We start from the raw sequence: 24,325 nt of genomic DNA, 5'->3' as shown, positions 1-24,325 counted from the left end.
AAAAAAAAAAAAAAAAATGACCATCCATTGTTCACAAGTAGAAATGCAAAGAAATGGAAGCAGAAATTTTGTCATGGGAAAAAAATACTTTCATGGACGTTTTTTGTTTTTTTCTGACAGCTGTAATCTGTGTCACATAAAGATTGAACAGACAAGAGGGAACATATATAAAGTTGTAGTAAAAGTCTGATGTTAGAGTGAGTAGCCCTTTATTTTAATACAGTCTGAAGCTTGAAACTGGTTAGGAAATCCACTAAAGTTCAGTCTTTATAAAGACACAACAACAAATCTTGTTCCAGGAGACTATTTAGTTGAGATATTTTTCTCACAAGTATTAATTAGGGCCCAAGCACTGACAATGCGAAGGCCCTATTGTATCTGTAGGAGATGGGTTTTTTTAATTTTTTTTATTTTGGTTTTCCTCGTTTTTATTTTTCTTCCGACGAAATGAGAGCCTTTTTGCCCCCCTTTTAGTTTGCCCCTAGTTAGTTGTGGGCGTGGTTTAACGCATTGCTCCGGTCGTTACGTAACGACGGGAGCAGAATCTGAACGGGTCGTAGAAGCCACATCACACTGGACGGCTCATCCGGGCGGCTGTACAGACACTGCAGAATTTGGTTGCTTTCCTCCTTCTCTGAGTTGGCAGGCTGAGGGGAGACACTTTATATATGTTAAAGCAAGAAAAAACTTGTTTTTCTTAATAGGTCCCCTTTAAGTATTTTAATTCTGTCTCTGACTTTTCCATTGCTTGTAAACCTTCTCAATGAATTGAAGCATAGCATCTTGGTCTCATCTGTTTGCACTGATTCACAATTCATGTTAAAGGAGACAGATGATAGTGCAGGAAACTGTGATTAACATATGCAAGGCCAGATTTGCCTTGGCTGAACGTCGTTGGAAAATGCCCATTCAACAATAGCTTTAAGCACCATAGTCTAGTGTATTCTGATGCCCCATTCACATACATGGGGGGACATTGGTGTTTACCTCTTTCGTAGTTGTTTGCAACTGTTTGGAGGACGAAAACCCACCTTGACATTTCTCTACTCTTTCTACTGTTCTTTTTCAAGGCTAAAGCAAAAGGTAAGTTCCACATTTATACAAATTTCCCTTGTGTTGATCAGTCTGTATCAGTCTGTTGGTAAGCATATGATGTAAAAATACTGATAGCTTCATATCCTTTCACGAAGTCACCAACGTTTTCATGCCTTTCAGCACTTATTGTATAAACAGTCATTTCAAATCAACTTGTTACAGGTCAAGAGAGGGTATCATGTATAATAAATTCTTAAATATTTCACAGAAAAATGAGACCCAGAAGAGTTTGCCCAGAAAAGGAAGCCTTGCACTTCATTGCTTCTGGGAAAGATAAAGACACATCTCAGAGAAAATTCATCAATGAGGAGAGAGGTATGTTATTAGATTATAATTGTTAATGGTATGTTGTGGCAGTCGCAAAATGTATTAAACTTATAACAAAGTTAAATTCATTTAGGCTATAGATAAATATAATTAATTTATTGAGCTTCATAATCTATTTATCAGGTTATGGAGTAATTGCCACTAAAAACATCGAGCCAGGAGAGTTCTTGCTGGAGTATGTTGGAAGACACATCACTGGCTCGGAAGGAGAGGCTCTGTTCAAAGAGTACTCAGATGCTGATGCATTTTTTCTGTATTTCTACTCCTTCCAGGGACAGACTTTTTGGTAAGAACAACTGAATGAATGTTCTAGCTATAGATAATTCAACTATGTTGTAATTCAACTGTATGTTTAACTTAAACTGTAAAAATCTTCCACTATGCAGTGTTGATGGCAGTAAGCATACAGCAAGAATTGGAAGATTTATCAATACTGATCACATCAAGCCAAACAGCAAAATTAAAATAGTAAGTAACGCAGTGAAAAGTCACCTATCTTTGTTTTGTATTATGTCTTTTAAACATACCATATATACATATCTTGCTGAACATAATAGTACTTGACATTTACACAGAATAATTGACTTTTAAACTGACTATAATTCAGATTTTTGCGTCTGTGTTTATGTGACCAACAGATAATGGATGAGCAGAGCAGCCCACATCTGTGTCTCTTCGCAATCAGAAAAATAAATGCAGGAGAAGAAATCGTATACAACTACGGAGACCCTAACTGCCCGTGGCGACATGTATTTACATTTCTATTCTATTCTATTCTATTTCTATTTACACATTTCTTACATGCCACTGATCATAGGATTTTATCATTTAAGTAAGTGATGAGAACTTCTTTCATCCTTACCAATATTCTAAATATGCTCTGCAAACTGGCATAAATTCCTTTAAAGCTTATTGTTGTAACCCAAAATATAGAGTTTTACATCTTATATGGTGCAGCAGAAGATGAGTGTGTTGAGAAAAGTAGGCAGAGAGAATGTTGATGACCAAACTCCATCCTTGAAGTATTGTAAGGCACGGTAACTGTGTGCCGCTAACACAAGCAATAATAAAACAGAGCGAGGGGATGTTGTGTATGCCTATCTGTACACTCAAGAGTTGCGAGATGACTAACCAATTTTATCAGTCAAGATTTACACTTGCTGTAGTTAGAAATGTATTTCCAAAAACTGTCAGTGATATAAATTTGCTTGCATAAAATGTTTGATTTAATGCTGTAAATCTCATTTGTTTTAGAAGACCATTGCTTCCTCCTTTGATGAACACATGGAAAAGAGGGTAAATATATAAAGAGGTTTCTTTCTTCATCTGTATCCACTGACTGAACTCTCGTTACAGTCATTTTTACAGTTTTTTTTTGTATTTGTATGTTTTATTTTATATCAGCATAATTGTATTGTTTTATTTTTTATGTTTTTATTTTTATTTTTAAGGAATCTCGATGGAAGAATTCATTTGAAAATCTTGACTCTAAGCCTGGCGTGATGAAAATCGATGACCTGGTTTTCAACACAGAAATGAAGATTGCAGACGGATGCCATGCTGCTGAGATTTTCCCAGGACTCTTTCAAAACTGCAACGTGGCTGTGAAACGAGTCGCCAAACATATTTCCAAAAGCGAATTGGAAATGGCTTATTTCCTGTGTTCAAAAGATTTACAAGCAGAACATCTTTTGCAACCCATTGCTGTGTTAGAAGACACGTACTTTGCCTATTTTGTCTCCCCTATCTGTGAATACAATCTGATCGACCTGATTGAAAACAAGGATTTTCCAGAGAGACAAAACCTGTCTGAGCATCGAAGGCTGGAGATCTGTCAACAGTTACTGCTGGGACTTGAGGAACTCCACTCACATGGCATTTTGCACGGAGACCTGAAGCCTGAAAATATTTTGTTTGGTAAAAGAAACTTTATGGATGAACCATCCTGTAATATATATTTGGATCAATACATTTTGACAATGTTATGTTGTAATTTTCGGGATGTTGTTTTGATTGGTACATCATTATGGAACTTTTTTTTTTTCTACAGATGCCAACAATAAACTGTATATCGCAGACTTCGGAGCAAGCAGAAAACTGGATCTGGCACAAACCAAATTGTTTTCTCTAGTTCTCTCTTTATCTTGGTCCTGTTATGAGGATGTTGGAGGCCTAAAATACAAGTACAAGAAGGAATCAGATATCCAAGTAAGTTGAGCTTAAAAATGTTGATTGAAATGTACATGATGATGGTATTTTGGTCCATGATCACTTTTTCTCAAAACTAATGTGGATTACACCAAGTTAAATTGTCCTGCATGTCAATATACAGAGTAACTCATTACTTTTTCATTACTTTACAATTATCATTATTCATTCTGTACAGTTTGGGTATTTAATTGCCAAAAGTGGACAATGAAGAACTGTCTTGGTGACTGTTGTGGATATTATTAATTAGTTAATCTGTTACATTTTAGGTAACAGGATGCTTGGTGCATTACATCCTGACTGACGGGCAACATCCCTTTCAAACCACGACACCATACTCTAATGATCCAGTTGGGCTGTGTCAAAATGTCAGAACAGGCAACTTCACTCTTCAATGTGAAGAAAGATGGACAAACCAAATAGAGATTATTACCAGAATGCTGAGTAAATCATTTGAAGAACGTCCCACCATTGAAGAATGTCTTCAGGCTGTCACATGTAAGTGCCAAAACTAACAATATATACGTTTTTAAATGTTAATATATGATTTTATGGATTGGAAAACTGTTATCCTTAAATCAATTCTGTAGAAATGATGAACCCTTTAAAAAATTTACAGGTTTCACACATCAGTCTGATTACACTGGAACCACAAACAACTCCGGCAATGAGAACAGAAATGAAGTAAGTACTTAACTGTTTTCAAGTTGGGTTGGGTAATATGATATTTTATTTACTTTAAGACAATAAAGATTAGGAGATTAGAAATCAGGTACTTGATGTATGGATTCATGGACTGTTTTCTTTGTTTTTGTTACAGGACAAACCCCAAACAGCAAATTGCTGTCCCGAAACATCAGATGAGATGTACATCTCAGAGAGTATTGCCAGTGATCAGCCAGAGACTACTAGCATTGACCTAATGGATTCATCTTCTCCCACTGAAGAGGAATTATCTGTGTGTGAAATGGTAATTAGGGGCATAATTACATAACCAGAGATGATGAAATATGCATCTGATAACTTTATGTGAAAAAAACTACTGCACGTATGAAATTATTCTATTATTAATTGCTAATTAATAAGTTATGTTTCTTAATTTTAGACTAACTCAGACACTGAGCAACAGGGTTTCCTTTTCCTGGAAATGTCAGATAAAAAAGAACCAGTAGAAGAAGAGGAAGAAGAACAACAAGAAGAAGAAGAAGAAGCTGAAAAGGAAGCAATCAGAGGAAAACCACCTTCAAAACGTCCAAAGACAATGGATCACAATACCCATGACAGTAACCCTCAACAACATACTATTCAAGTGAAAATGTCCTCAAACACTACACACCGGCGAATTTATGACAAGAAAGATTACTGCCTATACTGTGAGAAGCCTTATGCCAAAATTACAAGACATCTGAGGCAGATGCATTCTGATGAAGTCGAAGTCGCAGAGGCACTTGCATACAGGAAAGGATATGCCACTCAAAATCTTCTTTTGAGCAAAGTGAGGAATATGGGGAACTTCAACCACAACTCTTCAGTTCTGACCTCTGGAGAAGGACAAATCATCACAAAAAGACAAGCAATCTCTCCATCAGCAGCAACAGACTATCTTCCCTGCAAGTTTTGCTTTGCTATGTATGTGAAAACAGACATGTGGAGACATCTTAAGCGATGCAAATTTGTTTTTTTCTATCCTGTTTAATAGCCCCTCTACAGTTTGGCTCTCCAGCCATTCACACTATGGGGAAGTGTTAAAAATAGCAAATTATACTTATTGAAAAAAGAACTAGTATATGTTATCTGACCTCGCTGTATTCATGAATGACTTTAAAATAAATGTCCTGAAGACGTCCAAAAAGACACGACAAAGTGTTGTTGACACATGATTAAAAACCTGTCTAAGATTGGGAAATGTCTCTTGACTCCAATTAAATTATTAACAGCAAATAAAAAATAACAACAATAATACAGAAGAATGTGAATTTCCCTAAGAGAAAATTAAAAATGAGTGCACAGGTGTAATCAATCTTTAAAATATAACTTTAAGAATATATTTTATATAATTAAAGCCTACATGAAGTCAGTTTTGTTGCTAATACTGCAGTCACTGATATTGGTGCATGCAACCAGGTTACTTCTGATTTGCAGGTAAAACCTTATTTATTCTCAATTAAAGTGGCCGTGATTATTTTAGTAATATTTGAGAAATGTTTAAATGTTGATAACATTAAAGTGAAATTATCCATTTTTGAAAGAATCAAATAAAGTCTTTGCAGTAAACAAACAGTCATTAGGTGACAGAATGAGTACAGACAGTTCCTCTGCAGTATATGGAGGTCCACTCTTTGATAGGTAGACGTCGCTCAAGGATTGAAGTCCCCTCTTGGCAATTTCTTTAAAAGAAATTAAAAATCACATTTGCAGTAATATTATGGTAAAAGGCCTTAAAAGTACATTTTCTATCCTTTTTTTTTTTTTTAAATGACCAGTAAGAGCGGTTGAAGTGCAATAACAGGTCGACTGATCGCAAGGTACGCATGTATGTGTATAATAATAATAAACTTTATTTATATAGCACCTTTCCTGTCATAGAATGCAACTTAAAGTGCTTTACATGTCAAGAGAAGATAAGCAAAGCAAGCAAATAAAAACAAAGCAGCTTTAAGATAGTGAAAAACAATATAGCAAACAGAATAAAACCAACAATAAAAGCAATAGCAAAGAGCAAAAAGAGTACAAGAGTAAAACAGGCACGGCAGTAAGCATAAATAGCGTCACATACAGGTAAGAACAAGCCTTTAAAATTCAACTAAAAGCAAGAGTAAAAAGGTGGGTCTTGAGCTGTGCTTTAAATATGTCAACTGAGGATGCCTGTCTAAGGTGCACTGGAAGTTTATTCCAGGCTGTCGGGCCGTAGAAGCAGAAAGCTGCCTCGGTATGAATGAATGCGGTTTTGGTAACGAAATTCATATGCGCATTGAAATTTAGGTCAGAGTCAATGATAACCCCCAGGTTCCTTACTGTAGAGTTATTTGCTACAGTTAGGTTACCAAGTCTGTTTTTAATTAATTATTTCTGCTCATTGGAGCCAACTATGAGAACTTCAGTTTTGTCCTCGTTTAATTTCAGGAAATTTTCACTCATCCAGCATGTAATGGTAGAGAGACAGGTCAACAATGGATCAAGGGCAGAGGGGTCATCCGGAGCTACGGAGAGATAAAGCTGAGTATCGTCAGCATAAAAATGAAAGTTCACTCCATGAGCACTAATAGTATGTGTGTGTTCATCAGTTTGTAAATGTTCATCAATATCAGTATAAAAACAATTTATCATAATCAGTTGTATTATATGTAAACATCTGTGCTCTTTATTCAGAAAACCCCAAAACAATTATAATACATTAAAGAGTTAGAAATGTTGTCTTTTTAATAATTATTGCTATACATCATAGTACAAGATCCACAGCAACGGTACATTAGTGAGACGAAAAATACTGTGGTCTAATGAATGAATATTAATGATGGTGTCTGTATGTGTGTGTGTGTGTGAGTGTGTGAGTGTCTGCGTGTATGTGCGTGTATGTGCGTGCGTGTGAGAGTGTGTAAGCAATTATGGTAAACTGAATAAATTAACACTTACATAAGTGTGTAAATAAATTCAAACAACAACAATCAAGTAATAATAGCGATAATAATAATAAATCAATGGGTTATCTGTAAGAGGTGGGTAAGTATAAACATTCAATGGATCAATTAATAAAGTTACAAAGTTTTTTATACTAAAGTTAGTAAGATTATATACAAGAAATACCTGGGATGAGAAAGGAAGAATAACAGAGAAGGAAGGAGAAAGAAGACTCAAAGAGAAGAAAAAAGGCAAAACTTAAATGATAATCATATTTCATAAAATAATAAATAGAAATGTTGTCTTTGGTGCCGTATCACAGCAACGGGCTTCCCCGTCAATGAGCCGTCTACGTTTATATGTCTATGATCACACTCCCCTCAGGGATTCCCAATAGCAATAACACACAGTACCTTAGTCTGGACATCCAAACCATTCCTGCAACACTGTTAACACCAACTACATCAAAGTTGATCAGAAGATCAAATGTGACATACAAAGATGGAGCATTTGCTACAAGTCAATATTATCAACATGATCAGACTGCCTCAGTTATTTTTTTTTATTCTCTGTGATCTCCCAGACGCACGCACGCCAAAATTTCTGTGTCGAGCTCGATCTGTGATTTCCACATTTCTGTGGAGCGGCAGGAGAGCAATCTACAAAGTTAAAAGGAGGACTCGTCCTGCCAAATATAAAATGTCATCACTTGGCCTTTCAAGTCTAGGGCATTGTGTACTCTGGCAAATGAAAACTCCCGCAGACTGAAGAATGTCTTCTATATTAAACAGAAGGAACATGAGACAGGGAACTAATGACAGACATTGATCCGGTTGAATGTAAATATTGTATCCCTGAATTCATATCAACAGCTGATCGACCTTAAAACAATCCATGATGCTACTCATCATAAACGTTATAGAGTGAGTCATGTCTTGCGTCCCAATTGTAGTTTGTGTGTGAATTCAGTTTTCTGGACAGTGCGTCACATGATTTGGGAATGTGCTACAGTGATGTATGTAAAATGATGGGTAAAATACTCTGGTCTACAATAAACCCAAATCCATGTTTATGTTTGCTGAATGACTATACAGTTCTGAATGCAGGCTTGAATTTGGCTGCTAAACAACCTCTATCTGAAGGAAATATTCAATAAGACAGGCCATAAAAGGGTCAACAATCCCATTCAAGGGAAGGAATATTAAAGAACAGCACGATTTATGCGACAATAACTGTCGCATAGAGCCCAGAAAACTGCCAAAGTATGCACCTTAAAGTAAAATGTTACTGCAAAAATATCAAATTGACAACATTTTGATTGTAGTTTTACTTCTTATTATTTATTAGTTTCTCAATGTAAAAAGATATTGAATGTCAAACAAACTGTGATTTTTAAGTTTAATTAATTTCTTATGTTGTAGAGAAAACTGTAATGAGCTTTGGCCTCTAAGGAACAGATGTCTTCAGACATCTCTTTCTCTCAATTTTCCTGGGCATTTGTAGGTTTTTCTTCTTCCCCCTTTTTACAATATCCCAACACCAACACCCACAGCCCCCAGTGTGTGTGTGTGTGTGTGTGTGTGTGTGTGTGTGTGTGTGTGTGTGTGTGTGTGTGTGTGTGTGTGTGTGTGTGCGTGTGTGTGCGTGTGTGTTCGTGTAGCTGCGTGTGAGCTTGTAACACTATTTTTTTTCTTCTCACTCTGTTCAATGAGTGAAATACATAATAATAGCAACAATGTGAGAACTCCCCTGGTTTAAATTGAAATCCAAGAAATTCATTTTCTGAAGCAACAAACAGCTACTCTGATGACATCTTGATGAGATATGAACGCATAAAAAGAGAGAATTAACAAAATGGTACGATTGTTATGAATTAACAATACATTAAAACACTTTCACTGAAACTCGATGACTCCAGCTTTAAATGTCGCCAGTAAAAAGAAACAATGAAGGCAGTAATGCCATCTAACTCACAGAACACATGAACGGTATGCCAAAGAAACATAAATCATTCGGGACAAACGTAATTTCTTTAGCAGATTTGATATCATTGAGAGACCTGAAGGAGATGAGACATGCAGGGAGCTGCTGGAGTCAGACACAGTGTGCCCTGAAAATCAAGTGAAATCTCAGTGGTCCAGGTGGCCAGGGGCTTTTGACACCTCAGAACTTGAAAGTGCACAGGCCCATTTGCCAGCATTCACTTGATACAGCCTGAGGGACTTCACACATCAGCCCACATTCTCACAAGCCATGCCTCGAGGTGTGAATGACCTTTGACCTCTGGCTTCAAACACAGTAGGGATAAAAAGAAAAAAAAAGAAATCTCATTCTACAATTGAATGTCTTCATGAGGTATGCACTACAGGTCTTGCCAAGGACTGTTTTATTGGTTTATTAGATTTTGACGTATTAAAATTGTATAGTGCCCCCTATGGGTAACATTTCATGAAATTTCTTCCAAGAATCGCAGTTGTTGTGAGTAGGATTATTTTGTTGGTTTTGAATACATCACAAGATACAAAGAGTAACCTTGTGCCAAAACCGCGCCTTTGATTGGAGTGTAACTTCAAAACTCATTGTTCAGTCAAAATCATTTTACAACTTTTAATCAGCATAGTTGGTAGATCATTTTATGACTAAATCTTTTTTTCTCACTACAGCAACACCTAAAGGCGAATAAACATAATTTGCAAAAACACTGCTACTCCCGCTACTGCTTCTTCTACCAATAATACTAATGCTGTGGGGAAGGTGGCTCAGTTGGTAGAGCGTTCGCTCACGAACCTGAAGGTCAGTTGTTCGAACCCTAGTTCCTATTGTGTCCACCAAAGTGTCCTTGGACAATACACTGAATCCCCCAGTTGCTCCTGGTTGTCCGGCCAGTGCCGTTGTATGGCAGTTCAATTAAGTTTTTGCAGTATGTACTAGCTTTAACATAAAATCTCATTTTGGAATCTATTTGTGTTTTATTGTCTTGGACAGGGGACAACTGTTAAATAGCAAGTTACTAGACTCAGAGAGATATTGTAAGTGTGGTGAGGCTCTGTACAGTTACAGTTACTCATTTAGTAGCCACTTTTATTCAAAGCAATTTACAAGTGAGGAAAAATAATCAAGCTACAGTAGAAGGCCTAAGTGGTAAGCAGTAGGTTACTTACTTTTGACTGTCAGCAACGCAGTCCCAGAAGCTTACAAACATTGGTTAAACCGCACCCATATAAGCAATAGTTCTTACTGTTAGCATTCAGAAATAATAAGATTCTGCCAGACAGTGACGGTAAAACCCTGGATTTACTGTCTAACTCCAGCCGGCCGATTCTGCCTAAACTAGGGATTTTCAGTACCAAAAGAGGAAAATGTTATTAAGAATAAATCTGCAAATCAAAATGTATTTTTATTTTTTTTGCAGTTTGGTGCGTGGTCCTGGGACTGGCTAAGTTCTGCATTTTATGTAATACAGTAACAATCTGCTTCAGCAATTGCTGAGTGAAATTTGTATCCTAAATTTAAGAAAGTTTCTTTGGTCTCAGAAACCGTACTACCAAACTCATATACTGCATACCCAACGGGAAACAAACATGAGGTGGAATCAAGCAGCTTATTGCATCCCCTTACTGAGTCCTGAGGGGAAAAAAACACATCAGAATAGTTTATTTCTTAAATTCAAATACAGAAGCTGAAGATAAAAAAGGTGAAGCTGCCTGTCTGTTCCCCTTTACTCGCCTCATAATGCTCTTATGTTGTCTGGGGCTCAACCACAGGCAAAATATTTAGCTTTTTTTCTTAATTAACACCCTAACGACGCCATAAATTGAGACTGCATCTCATGCCATCATAGCCATAAACAGAACATCTCAGGTCTTCCATCTTAGCAACAAAAGCAGGACACACAAAGCAGTTACTCCTCCTTGTATACTTGTAGCTTTATAGTGTCTCATTTCATTGGTCCCACACAGCGCATGTAAATTGGCAGTAAAGCCCAACCCTGCACAGAGCCAGGATCTTCTAGTCTCTGATGTAGAACATGCAGGATATCAGACTTTGAACTCTGTGATAGTGTTGCTCTATACATGTTCAATTCAACATTAAGATATATGGTTAATTTAAACTCATGTTATTGACACTATTTCATTTTCCCAGTCTGAGAGGTACTTTAAGGGTCATGTCAGTATTTCTGTAGGTGTGCTCACAAAAATCCCCAGTATTTGTTTTCTTAAATATGAGTACTGCTGGTTTCTGCCGTTTGAGAGTATACTTTAGAGTGGAGGATTAGGCAACAGTTTTTACGCTATAAAAACCAACTAAAGGTAGAACAAATACAAGCAGCTTACCCTCCCTCATGCACAGTCAGAAACCCTGCCTCCACTCCCACACCCCGTGTTTATCAAAATCAATTCTTGACCATGAATAAAGAGTGGTTTCATTTAAAACTGTCAAAGTGTAGAGACTGACAAAGGCTATAAAGGGGCAACAGAACGATGGGAGATAACTGCTTGGCCATACACACACCTTTGGGGATGTGATTGTTTCTCCTGCCTCACATGAAAACATTGGCAACCAGTTTGGTGTTGATGCTCTTTACTTTTTTTTTTTTTTTTTCTAAATGTGCCTCCAGTCCTATATAAGATCTTTTTCAAGAAGTGTATAGATGTACACACATTCTGTATATATTTTGTATATAGAGTTGTAACACCAACCATCACCCTAATCATCACGCAGAAAGTAAAAACTGTGTGAACTTGATGCTGTTGTCTCCGGTTTTGTTCGTTTGATGTATACATCCTTGTCAGTTTTCATGTACAGATGGCAGAAATATGTGGGTGGTGGAACAGCATGGGCTGAAATGTTTTATATTTTTTTTGACAAAAGGGCAACTCTTCAATAGAGCAGCAGGAGGAGAGAATCAACACTGTAATGAGTCAACAACGTCAGGCTGTTGGGAAGGCAGACAAAAGCTGAAAAAAAACCTGAATTGATTTCAGGTTAATGAATGTTCGCTTTTTCTCTCTTCTGAATTGCAATTGAGGTAGAAGAAAAACTGAATATGATTAATATGATGATGATATAATTTAATATGATTCTTGATGCTTTTTTAAAATCTTTTTTGTACCATTTGGAATATTTTATTCAATTCAATTCAAATTCCAGCTGAGATAGACCTGCTTGCAGACTTTTGCCTCCATCTGGTCTATTTTTGTAAAGGCACTACTTGCATATGCGTATGTCTTCATAACAACACTTTAAGAGACTAAAATCACATCTGTGATTTTGCACCTTCACAAAATCAGAAAATGGAAATGAACTGTATGGACTTTTCTTTGAAACAATATATTTCCATACCGTTCAAGACTTCAAAGTCTCCCCATCTCCATACTGTCTGTTTAAGTGCTATTGTGGGTGCCTATTCTGTGCTTTTTCAGCCATAAAACTTGAAAGGGCCCAATAAAACATAAATAAGACATGTCTGCAGAGGTGCCCCTTACAAGCTCTTGCGTTTAGTAAAGAAATCATTTTACCTCAGCAGACAGCATTTCCACTTACAAGTCAAATAACAAACCCAGGGAAATCAAAGCATTCATTGACTAGAGCTCCAGCATCATTCAACACTTTTAAAGGTGGTAAATGTGCCTCCATGTTTGTCAACACATACAACATAGCTTAGTAGTACAGACCTGCAGTAGCTTCCAGGTCTGTGCTACTACTACTACTCCTACTACTACTTCTCAACAAAAAATAATATTCACATGCAGGTGTCCTGCAGTGACTTCCTTATATCATACTGGCATATGTGTCATATGCCACATGGCATGCAGTACATAACAGGGTAGGGTTGCATACTGACTTTTTACTTTTATTATTGTCAACATTACTTGTTTTATTCCAAACAAGATATACAATTAGACACTGCAGTTTATGTAATATATGTATTTCCCTTTTAAGGGTGCGTTCAGCCCCCCTGCAGAGGAAACTCATCTTGGACGCTTTTATCCGCGATCTTATCCTTTCGGAGTCAAGCCGCTGCTCCTTCACATTGAGAGGAGTCAGCTGAGGTGGCTTGGGCATCTGTATCGGATCCTCCTGGACGCCTCCCTAGGGAGGTGTTCCAGGCATGTCCCTCCTCCCTAGGGAGGTGTTCCAGGCATGTCCCACCGGGAGGAGACCCCCGGGAAGACCCAGGACACGCTGGAGAGACTATGTCTCTCGGCTGGCCTGGGAACGCCTCAGACTCCCCCCGGAAGAGCTGGAGGAAGTGTCTGGGGTGAGGGAAGTCTGGGCATCTCTGTTGAGGTTGCTGCCCACCCGGTTCTGCATAAGCGGTGGAAGATGGATGGATAGATGGATGGATGGGTATGTTGGCGTTAGCATCGGAGAGGCTAACGAATACCATACCTAGGCTGATCACTCGCTGCATTAGACACGACCTCGACTGTCTAGCGAGAAGCTGGCAGTTATTGTCAAGTCAATGACGGCCCACAGGATCAAAAATTTTATTTAAAAAAAAGGTTGTTCTTTAACTTTAGTGTTTCTTGCGCTTACAAACAGCAGAAAAGTCAGAGCTAACGAGTCCCCGGTTTCTGGGAGTGTAGTTGATCAATGTCCTCAATATTTAATTATATTCATTTTGATTCTACTATATATTATTATTGTCATTATTAAATATCAAAATTAAAAGTGCCATCCGTCAGTGATAAAAACATAAATAGATAAATACTACACACAAAATAAAATAAAACAAATAACTGATTAAAACCAATATTGAATTAAAAATAGCCTACACATGAACACAATCCTTCATATCAGTTTATAGTTTGTTTTTGAGTAGATTAAGTTTTGTTACAGCTGTAGGATAAAAACTGTCTGAATCGGTTGTTCTCATTTTTAATGCTCTGTACCGTCTACTTGAGGGCCACAGTGCAAACAGTGTATTAATATCTAGATTTATAGTTAATATACACTAGCTGCTTTGTTGGTTTTATAATTTTTCAATCATGAAAGTTCATCTAAAATTAATTTTGTGTAATAACATTTTTAACTCGTGTTTATTATTGCAAAATTGTCTAGGACGCCATTTTTACTGTACTTTAGAAAATGTGGCTAATGCATTCAATATTGCAAGTCTTAGGAAAGTTATATACACGTCAAGACAAAAGTATGAAGCATCCCCACAGTATTTTGTATTAAAATACTCTTCTACTGTGACAATAAAAAGCTATGCCACAATGGAGTGATAGGAGGGTCAGTGACTGACATATGATTTCAGCAACTGACATGTAGAAAACACCCCACCAGTGAATCTGAACTGACAAAGCCTTGAGGATGAAAGATGAAATGTCTCTAAGATCCAAGAAAAGGAAGTCCTGCAGCCTTTGAGTCTACCATGACCTGGATGACTGACAATCTACATCCGTATAAACTATACTAAAAGCACTCCACAATAGACAGAAAGATTTGCAAAATAAAATGAAAAAAAATGTTTTAAAAGGGTCATGTCAATCAATAAACTCTTTTAGAAAAAAAGCAGCATTCGGTGAAAAACAAACACAAACAGAGGAAACTAAAATCGTTTAAGTTGTCAAAACAACCACAGGCCATAGACCATTATGTGAAGAGGGACGCTTCCCTGCACATTTCAAAATTACTGGTTTGCCCCTCCACCCCACACACCCCCACATACACATTTACCAGGCAGTGTTGCCAACTTAGCGACTTTGTTGCTAATTTTAGCGAGTTTTAGGACCCCCCGAAACCCCTCTAGTTTTTGTTTTGTTTTGTTTTCAAAAAAGCAACTTGGGGCAAATTTAGTCATATTTTTTTTAGGTGTCATGCAGACTTTTAGAGACTAACAGGAAATCTTGTATCATTCTCACTGGCCACCGTTACATGATGTTTTTTAATTCGGAATTAATTATTCCGAATTAAATAATTCAGAATTAAACTATTTTCCTTCGAGTTTACATGGAAATGGTAATTCCGAATTGAGGTTTACATGGAAAACACCTTTAATCGGCTTTATCCAATTCCTCTTAAAGTCTGGGGGTTGGGAAGGGTTCTGATTGGATAGGGGGGCGGACCGGAAGTTACGTCTACCGGAAATTACGTCTACCGGAAGAAAAACAAACTTAGCTCACAATTTTTATGTTTCCTGCCATCTGTTCTTTTAATTATTTCCAGGTCCTCCAAGCGCGGAATATAAGCATCATCGCGACAGACGGGCAAGGGAACGAGCAGCGCAGAAAGACCGGAATTAATTTAAAGCGGAATGAGTGTTTACATGATCGCGGAATTATTCTATTCGGATTTAAAATCGGAATAAACCAGCCACTTACTTTGAAATTAAGTTTAATTCGGAATGGGCATTTTCATTCGGAATTGGTGTTTACATGGTAATTTTTAATCCTTTTAATTCAGATTTAATTTTAATTCTGAATTAAAGAGGAATTAAACTTCCCATGTAAACGTACTCACTGTTAGCGAGCAGCCACTGCTGGCATGGGCTCCTCCCCCGCACCAAAACACTCTCATGCAGCTGATCTTAGCTGCAGTCAGAACAGTCCAGACTGCAGACAGATCACACATCCATGAATCCACCACTGCCTGGATCAGAGTGGAAGGTGTGGGATCATTTTAAATTAAAAATGTCCCTGTCCACAGCCAAGCATTTCTGCTTAAATGTGTTGGTTCTGAATGTAAAGTTGTACAATTTAAAGGCAATGTTTAAGAATATATTTTATTTTATTTTATAAAAAAGTGCGAAACAATTTTATTTCATTTTTATTTCATTTTATGACTCAAGAAATGTTACGTTTGAAGTAATTTTGTCTATTTTTATTGGAAGACTTAACAAACCGTTTACATAGTTGCATAATATGTAAATAAAATATTTGTATAAAGGAAACAAATTGGTTGTTTTTATTAAGTGATCTGTCTTGTTTTTTATTGTATATTTGTAATTGGGCTTTAATTTAGCAAAAGTACATTTTATGGGAGTACTCAATTAATCAATGGAATATTCGTTAGCTGCAGCCCTAGAGTGTACCCTCATCCAGCGCTACCATGACGTCTGGCAGGTGCGTTAAAGGAAATGTTTGGATTCAAATGTTTGGATTCATTATCGTTCTTCTTTATAAGAAGAACGATAATGACATGACATATGATTTAAAGAGAAATAAATGTAAAGATTCAAAGTAAGGAAGAAAGACCAGAAAACCAACACGATGTAGCTTTGCCCCATGGTGTGTGAAAAATATATATCCTTATTTTTTTCTTTGACATTAAGTTTCTCTTTTTGTCCAACTGTGAAATATCTGGGCCATGGTTCCCATGGTGAAGGAACTTCAGAGGAATTATTGCTCCTCATTTATCCACTCAAAGGCTCAAAGCGCCACTGGGCCCATCCCTCTTGAGAATATTCTTCTCTCACCCTCCTTGTGAGAAGTTTGGTTTGTTCCAACAGGCCATAAATTATCACTGCAAAGCTAAACAATCTTGTCCCTCAGTGATTGCCAACGTTTTAGCAGCTTTTTTAACTGTCCTGTGTTTATTGCACTTTTCTGTGTTTGTCTGTACGTGTGTGTCAGGATGTTTTGCCGTTCAACGTGTCCCTTTCCTTCTCCTTCGTAGAGAACTTGATCTGGTCAGAAAAATTAAATCTGCTTCATCTTCTATTCCGTATACAGAGGTGGAAAAAGTACAAAAATATTGTACTTAAGTAAAAGTACAAATTTTCTGCTTGAAAATTACTTAAGTAAAAGTAAAAAGTACCCATTAAGAAAATTACTTAAGTAAAAGTACAAAAGTACCTCAAATTAAATATAATAAAGTACCAAAAGTACATGGTGTAAAATGTACTTAAGTACAAAAGTAAAAAGTAAAAAGTACAAAGTACAAAGTACAAAATTCAAAGTACAAAATTATTTTCAAAAGGATTGCAAAGAAATGAAGAATCCAAGAATTTGCTTACAACTCTAAATAATGGTGATATTATTCTGACCCCTTTAGCGTTTGTTTCCATTAACCCATTTTAATTTCGTCTGCTTGAGCGTCGGCTGCCGCTCAAGGCTGATTTATGGTTCCGCGTTACACCAACGCAGAGCCTACGGCGTAGGGTACGCGGCGACACGCACCGTACGGTGCGCTTCGCCGCGTACCCTACGCCGTACCTTACGGCGTAGGCTCTGCGTCGATTTAACGCGGACCGATAATTCAGGCTTCAGTCTTCATAGGTACTCGACGCGACGGCGGTTCCTCAGGCCTTTCCGGCCCGCCTCTGCGGCGCAACTCTCCCGGGGGCTGCGGCTCCTTCTCAGGGAGGCCGAGTCTCCCCGTCTGCCCCAGGTGTCTCGTCACGGACCCGCCGCCGGGCAATCACGGGCAATTTACTCGCCCCCCTTCCTTCCCGTCCGCCTTAAATCGACGCACAACTACGCCGTAGGCTACGGCGTAGGGTGTGCGTCGCCGCGTACCCTACGCCGTAGCTCTGCGCCGGTGTAACGCGGAACCATAAATCAGCCCCCGCTGTGATTTTCTCATGGCTTTAATTTGTAGCGAGTAACGACGTGTCCAATTTTAAATGTAGCGGATTAAAAGTACGATTTTTTCCTTGAAAATGTAACGAAGTAAAAGTAAAAGTACAGAAAAATTAAAGTATCAATAAAAGTACAAATTCTCAAAAATCTTACTTAAGTACAATAACGAAGTACTTGTACTTCGTTACTTTACACCACTGTCCGTATATGATTATTAAAAGACATCTCAGCCCGTCCTGAAGGCAGCATGTCACATTGTTGGACGAAAGCTTCCTGGAGACATAATTATTTTAAATCTGTGCGGTTGACAGCCATGGCCTGACCTTGACACACACAAACCTCAACCTCCCACCAAAACCCACAACACACACTCACACATGTTCATGGGGCATTTGCAGTGGCATACCATACATGTTACTGCACTGCTTCTGTTTTAGATGCTAATACAGGGCAAAGCCTTTCACTGAAGATCACTGCTACGTCACTGAATCGCAGACATATTTAAATTGGCCCATCTGTTACATTCTGCAGGATATTTACACTATTTGTTTTGAGGTACCTTTTTGAATAAAGTGATTGTTTTACCTGGTCCCGAGCAAAAAGCTGCAATCACAGCCAGTATACAGATGTAGCTCAGGTATGGCATCCAGGGCACTTTTTCCTGGAATGATACAAGTAGAATTGTAAACCTTGCAAGGACTGAACAATCACTAAAGATTGCAAAACATTTTTATAGTTATGAAGGTTCTGCTGATTAGTACATACTAATGAATGACAAATAAGATCTGTGATCGGAAGCATACTCTACATTAAGTCAACTTTAGGTTTTGGATTTGAAGAAAGGATAAAAGTCTGCTTTTTTCAGAATCCTGAGTGCAAATTATTCACAGTAGAATAGTGACAAAGAAAGGCTTACCTGGAAATAGAGGAAAACTGTGAGTAGGCTGAAGAATACAGCCATGGAGGAGAAACCAAATATGAGGAGGGGCTTCCTCCCTATTCGCTCTATCACCAGACCCTGAAGACAGGAAAAAAAAAGGATTTAAAGTATTTAAAGATTCAATAGGTGTATTGTCATGTACACAGCAGTACAACAGGGTTATACTGAGCAATGGGGGGAGGAGGTGTAAATGGAGGAGCATGTGAAAGTTGTGTTATATATTTTTGTTTTGTTATATATCAATCTTTTGATCTGCCACAATAATGTAATGAATTTAAAAGAAAACACTTCACAGTCTTCACTCTTCACCAAGAGGTGCCTTTGAGGATTATGGATGAAGCACTGGGCATACGATCAAGGCTTCAGCAAAGCACCAGCTACAAGCTGGCCTTATTCCACCATGGCCTCTGAGGCCCCGTTTACACGGAGCAAAAACGGAGGCGTTTTCATGCGTTTTGGCCGTTCGTTTACACGAAAACTGAGCTCAAAGTCACCAAAAACGATCATTTCTGAAAACTTCTGAAAGTGGAGTTTTTCAAAAACTCCGTTTTCACGTCTAAACAGAGGAAAACGGAGATTTGGGCTTCAGAACGTCACATTATGCAACAGAAACGTCACCAGCGTCATGTGTGCGACCTGTGTTTACAATTTGTTTGGCCACCGTCAATATTTTCTTGTATTTTACCTGTTTTATATTCTAAAGTTACACTTAAAAGTAACTCCACTTCTCTGTCACTCCAAACGAAAGACTCTCGTTCCGTCTTGGAAGTAACTGGCAGTCCAGGCTGATTTATGGTTCCACGTTACACCAAACGCAGAGCCTACGGCGTAGGCTACGCGGCGACGCGCACCGTACGTAGGCTACGCCGTCGATTTAAGGCGGAACCATATTATTCAGGCTTCACACGTGTCATTTGTTGACGTTTTTTTCCAGGACCCTGATTGGGTAGCATGACTTTACGCTTCTCGTTACACTGCCCCCTGCAGGTTTGGCTGCTCATAGCACCCCTTAACAGCATATTTATGTGGGTTCGTGTAAACGAAGAGATTTTGAAAACGAACTTGTGTAAACGATGGAATTTTTCAAAACGTACCCGGCTATGTGTAAACGGGGCCTGAGACCTAAACTATTGACAGCAATGCTGTCATCAATATATATATATATATATATATATATATATATATATATATATATATATATATATATATATATATATATATATATATATATATATATACATATATATATATATATATATACATATATATATATATACATATATATATATATATATATATATATATATATATATATATATATATATATATATATATATATATATATATATATATATATATATATACACCAGTGTTTCCCCTACCATTATATAGGCCTGGCGGGGCCGCCAGGCCAACGAGACCCCCCGCCAGGCCTAAAAAAAAGAGGCCACGCCGATTTTTCCCAGTGGCCAGCCGCAGTACTGTAACAAAAAATCCCATGGGGCCCAGAAAGCTTTTTTCCCATAGACCGCAATAGTAAAAGAGAAGCCTCTAAAACTGTTCACAGGCAATTACTAATCTTTGTATTCTATATTTTTAAGTCATGGACTTTATATCCGTCAAAAATGTTTTATAACGGCCAGAAAAGTCAAAGAAAAGTCTCTTTCTGGGCGTGACGTCACGGCTGTGCCGTGCACTCGCAAAGCGCGGTCGTGTGTGTCTCGGGAACGAGCATGGCTGAAACTAAGCCGTTCAGCGGAATAATCACTCAGAAAAGTGGAAAACACGGCTCAAAGGTGTGTTTTTGTGGTCTCTTAATTTTTTTTTCCATGACAAAAGACATTGGGTTTATAATAAAACCTCAGTAAACGAGGGGGAGCTGCTCTGATCAGTGTTGAGCAGCAGCTGAGCAGGAGACCCTCTGTCATTCATTGAGCTGGAGCTGCGCGCTATGGCACAGAGCTCAGGTGGGACGCTCAGGTCACACTCGGTCTAAACGCCCTGACCAGGGGGATCACAGACGGAAATGTTTAATAGCAAGAATAATAATGGTTTGTCATTCTTGTACTTAAACATTTCCGTTGTAGCCAACGGTGTATGGTTTGTGAAAATAAGATATCAGGCAGGAATAACACTTAATGTGAGCCCAGAAGCTGTAAAAGAATCAGAGAAAATGCAAAGTTAATTACCCCTAACATTCGGACTGCACGATCATTAATAGACAAAAAGATTTACCCAAAGGTATATAGATAAATAGCATATGACAGCTTGTGTTATTGTGGGGAATCCCATGTGTTTTTTTGTTTGTTTGTTTTTATAAAGATGACTCGTTTTATCCTTACTCAAAAAAATTAAACTCCACAAATTAACCACATTTAAACATAATATTTGACATATTTAAACATAATACTTGACAAAACTTGTAATACAAAAAATATTTGTCTTAATGTAAGTAATAAACTTGGGAAGTTTCATGGTGATACCTGCTATTTACATTTTTACCCTATTTTAGCCTATTAACCTGGGGTGTCTCATCTTAAATAAAAATGACTCGTTTTATCTTTAATTAAAAAAAACACACAAATGAACCATGTATAGTCTATAACCATGACTTTGAGAACAGCATCGGTTGATTTGCCCTATAAATCCCTAATTTCATTGTGTACATCTATCATTACCGGTCTGAAGGACTCATGAGCGCGCAGCGCTTGTCCAGAGCGCGCAGCGCTCGTTCACATTGCCCCGGGGCATGATGGGAGGCCCCAGAGCATCATGGGAGGTGACTCAACTGCGCATGCTCTATGGGCCCGTGTACCAGGAAGTAAACCAGGAAGTCAGAAATTTTTTCGGCGGATGCGCTGGGTGAGCAAACTCCATTGAAATGAATGGGCGGCCATTTTCGATACTGTATCCAGTTATATAATACATCCATGAGGAAAACACGCACCATGCGTCCGCGGGGTCCTAGCGCCAGCCATGTATGAGCGTCTAGGCTGATTTATGGTTCTGCGGTACACCAACGGCGTAGGGAAAAAAAATCTTTTACAATGTTTAAATTATTTATAACTGATATAATCTCAATCGTGAATAGGGATGTTTTGTCACATATGCCGTCAGCATAAGCAGCCGTTAAAAGAGGACCATCCCAGAGGGTTTTCATAGAGATCCCTCTGAAATATATAGAAAAGATGTGCTCAATGCTCATAAGGGGTCAGACCTTTCTGGCCCATGACACTTTGGTTAAAGGTTAGATTCAATCTTATTATTTCATTGAAGTGATATCATTCAGCAACATAGGCCTACAATGATTTTTAATGTAAAACTTTGTTATATTGCTACATGTCCAATATGCCGTCCCACGCGCCTCGTCTGTTTAAGATTTTTTCGGTGGGTACCACCGGGCCTGAAAAAAATTCTAGGGGAAACACTGTACACACACACACACACACACGCATATACATATAACATATATATATACACACACACATACACACACAACATATATATACACACATTATATTTTATATATATATATATATATATATACACATATATATATAGAGGGGGTGTTCTGAACAGAAATGAGTCAGCTAAGCCATATTCCTACCCAGGGAAGTCCCTACTGTGCTAAATAATATGAGTCTTCATCTTTTTAGCATTTTCCCACTTGCAAATCCCATATGTCAGTTTTAAATTTGTACTTCTTCTAAAGTAGAATATATGTATACATTATCTATGGGTCTAAGTATGTTTATCCCAGTAGTGATGATCCCTGTAGGCACAAGACATTCCTCTCCGAGCCACTGCCTTCACTGCAGATATACAGTGGCGTCAACCAGCAACAAACCCACAGCTCATTAAGGTCTCTGAAGGTTTTAGAGGGTGGATATTCCTGAGCCTGTGTGGGTGTGTGTACGTGTGCGTTTGTCTATATGTGACAAAAATTTCAACAGAACTTTGTCTGTTGTAGGAGTGCATAGCATATTACTGGCAGCTGACAATGCCTAGGAGACAGAAATGGAGTTATCGTCTTTCATTGCTTTCTCTCATACATGTACATGAAGACATTTGAACATTTTTGATTCTTGGTGACGCCTGTTTTCATCAATGCCCCTTATATTGGTTGGCAAGCTGAACATTCTCGCTTAACAAACTGAATCTTCAGGTAAAAGACAGTTGAGGACTAAGTTATTACATATTCTGAAAAAAAAACAACATATAAAGTGGGTTTGTTTTGTGCACAAAAATAGCAGTGAACGTATGATTACAAGATTTAATACAAACAGCACCATATATTAACGTCCTTCTCAGCAGACTTGACAGAACTCGGAATGCTAACTTCTGACTTCACAGCTGGCAGGATGGAAATATTTGGTCGCAGTTCATTACATCTAGAAGCAGATTAGCCATTACCCAGGAGTCATTACACAAGCTGCTGAAGGCTTTGCTGGCCTTTCTCCTTACTGCATTCTCCTCACTACCAGGATTTGCATAAAATTACAACAACAATGAAGCTGTAACTGTTTTCACACTGTGAGAATTGACACTTAAATTGTGTCATTGGACAATGACGATTTTATGGTTTAGACCAGCCATTTATTCCAAGTACAACACACATGCTGTTCTGTTTCCTTTATACTTAAATATGTTTCCAGAATATGCCTTTTCCTTCATAGGAAGTCACATCGTTTTCCCTCTTTCTTTCCATCTTTCCGCTTAATAAAGATATCATGAAAACATTTGTTACAGTTGAAAGGAAACTTGGTCTTAACTGACATCGCACTAACTTAACACGCAAGCTTGGTTTCACATCCCTTGCTAATTTGTTTATGTTTAGACTTTATTTTGCTTAAGGGCTCCAGAGTGTGATGACATGGCCAGATGTGTGTGAATTGATGCAGGGTGTCACTAAATCCCTGGCTCTTGCATGTTACCCAGTTGAGTAGTGACAAGTGTGGAGCGGTTAAATGGGGTTTGACCAGAGGGATTCCAGAAAACAGGGTAGGAGGTCAGTACATATACTGGCATGTTGCACGTAGGGGTTTATAATTGTGCCTAATACCACCCTCAGATTAGATGAGAATGTAGCGGGAAAAGAAGAAAACTACTAAAGATGTTTTGGTAGCAGAATTGAACAAAAATCTTGGGCAGGAAATCAGGGGTAAGATAGAAAACTACTACTACTACTACTGTCATTTAGCAGACGCTAACAACACAAGCAATAAATCACACAGGAGGCTCCAGCTGGATCAGTGCTGGTCAGACTGCTGAGAGTCCAGTTGGACACAGGTGCTGCCATGCCAGTGCTAGAATTTTTTTTTTTGTGTGTTCCCTTCACACCCAACACAACAGTCCCTTTATACAACAAAGCTATGTCTTAAAAGACAACATCATAACATCATCTTGGCATAAGTGCATGCAGCTTTCTCAGTGGTGAGTCATGCAAAGAGCTGGGCAAATCTTCTAACTAATACTGATGAGCAGAGAAGTTTACTGCAGAAGTGCTCCTTAAACAGGGCTCCAGACTGCGACCAAATGCTCGCATTTTGCGACCAAAATTTGAGTATGTGCGACTGAATTTCATGTCCACTCGCACACGTGCGACCAG

At 38.1% G+C, this 24,325-nt stretch overlaps 1 protein-coding gene across 2 annotated transcripts in view; it reads right to left on the bottom strand.

Annotated features, from left to right (window-relative positions):
* slc2a9l2 (solute carrier family 2 member 9, like 2) overlaps positions 1-24,325 on the bottom strand; it is a 168,772-nt gene that overhangs the window by 62,823 nt on the left and 81,624 nt on the right. For both annotated transcript variants that reach the window (XM_061727838.1, XM_061727839.1), the window contains exons 10-11: positions 18,694-18,795; positions 18,363-18,438 (exon numbers count right to left, since the gene is read on the bottom strand). In XM_061727838.1, coding sequence (XP_061583822.1) covers positions 18,363-18,438; positions 18,694-18,795 — 178 coding nt within the window. The remainder of the gene's footprint in view (positions 1-18,362; positions 18,439-18,693; positions 18,796-24,325) is intronic.

The sequence above is a fragment of the Cololabis saira genome, chromosome 8 (assembly GCF_033807715.1).
Source record: "Cololabis saira isolate AMF1-May2022 chromosome 8, fColSai1.1, whole genome shotgun sequence".
NCBI lineage: Eukaryota > Metazoa > Chordata > Actinopteri > Beloniformes > Belonidae > Cololabis > Cololabis saira.
This window is presented reverse-complemented; position numbering and strand designations above follow the sequence as displayed.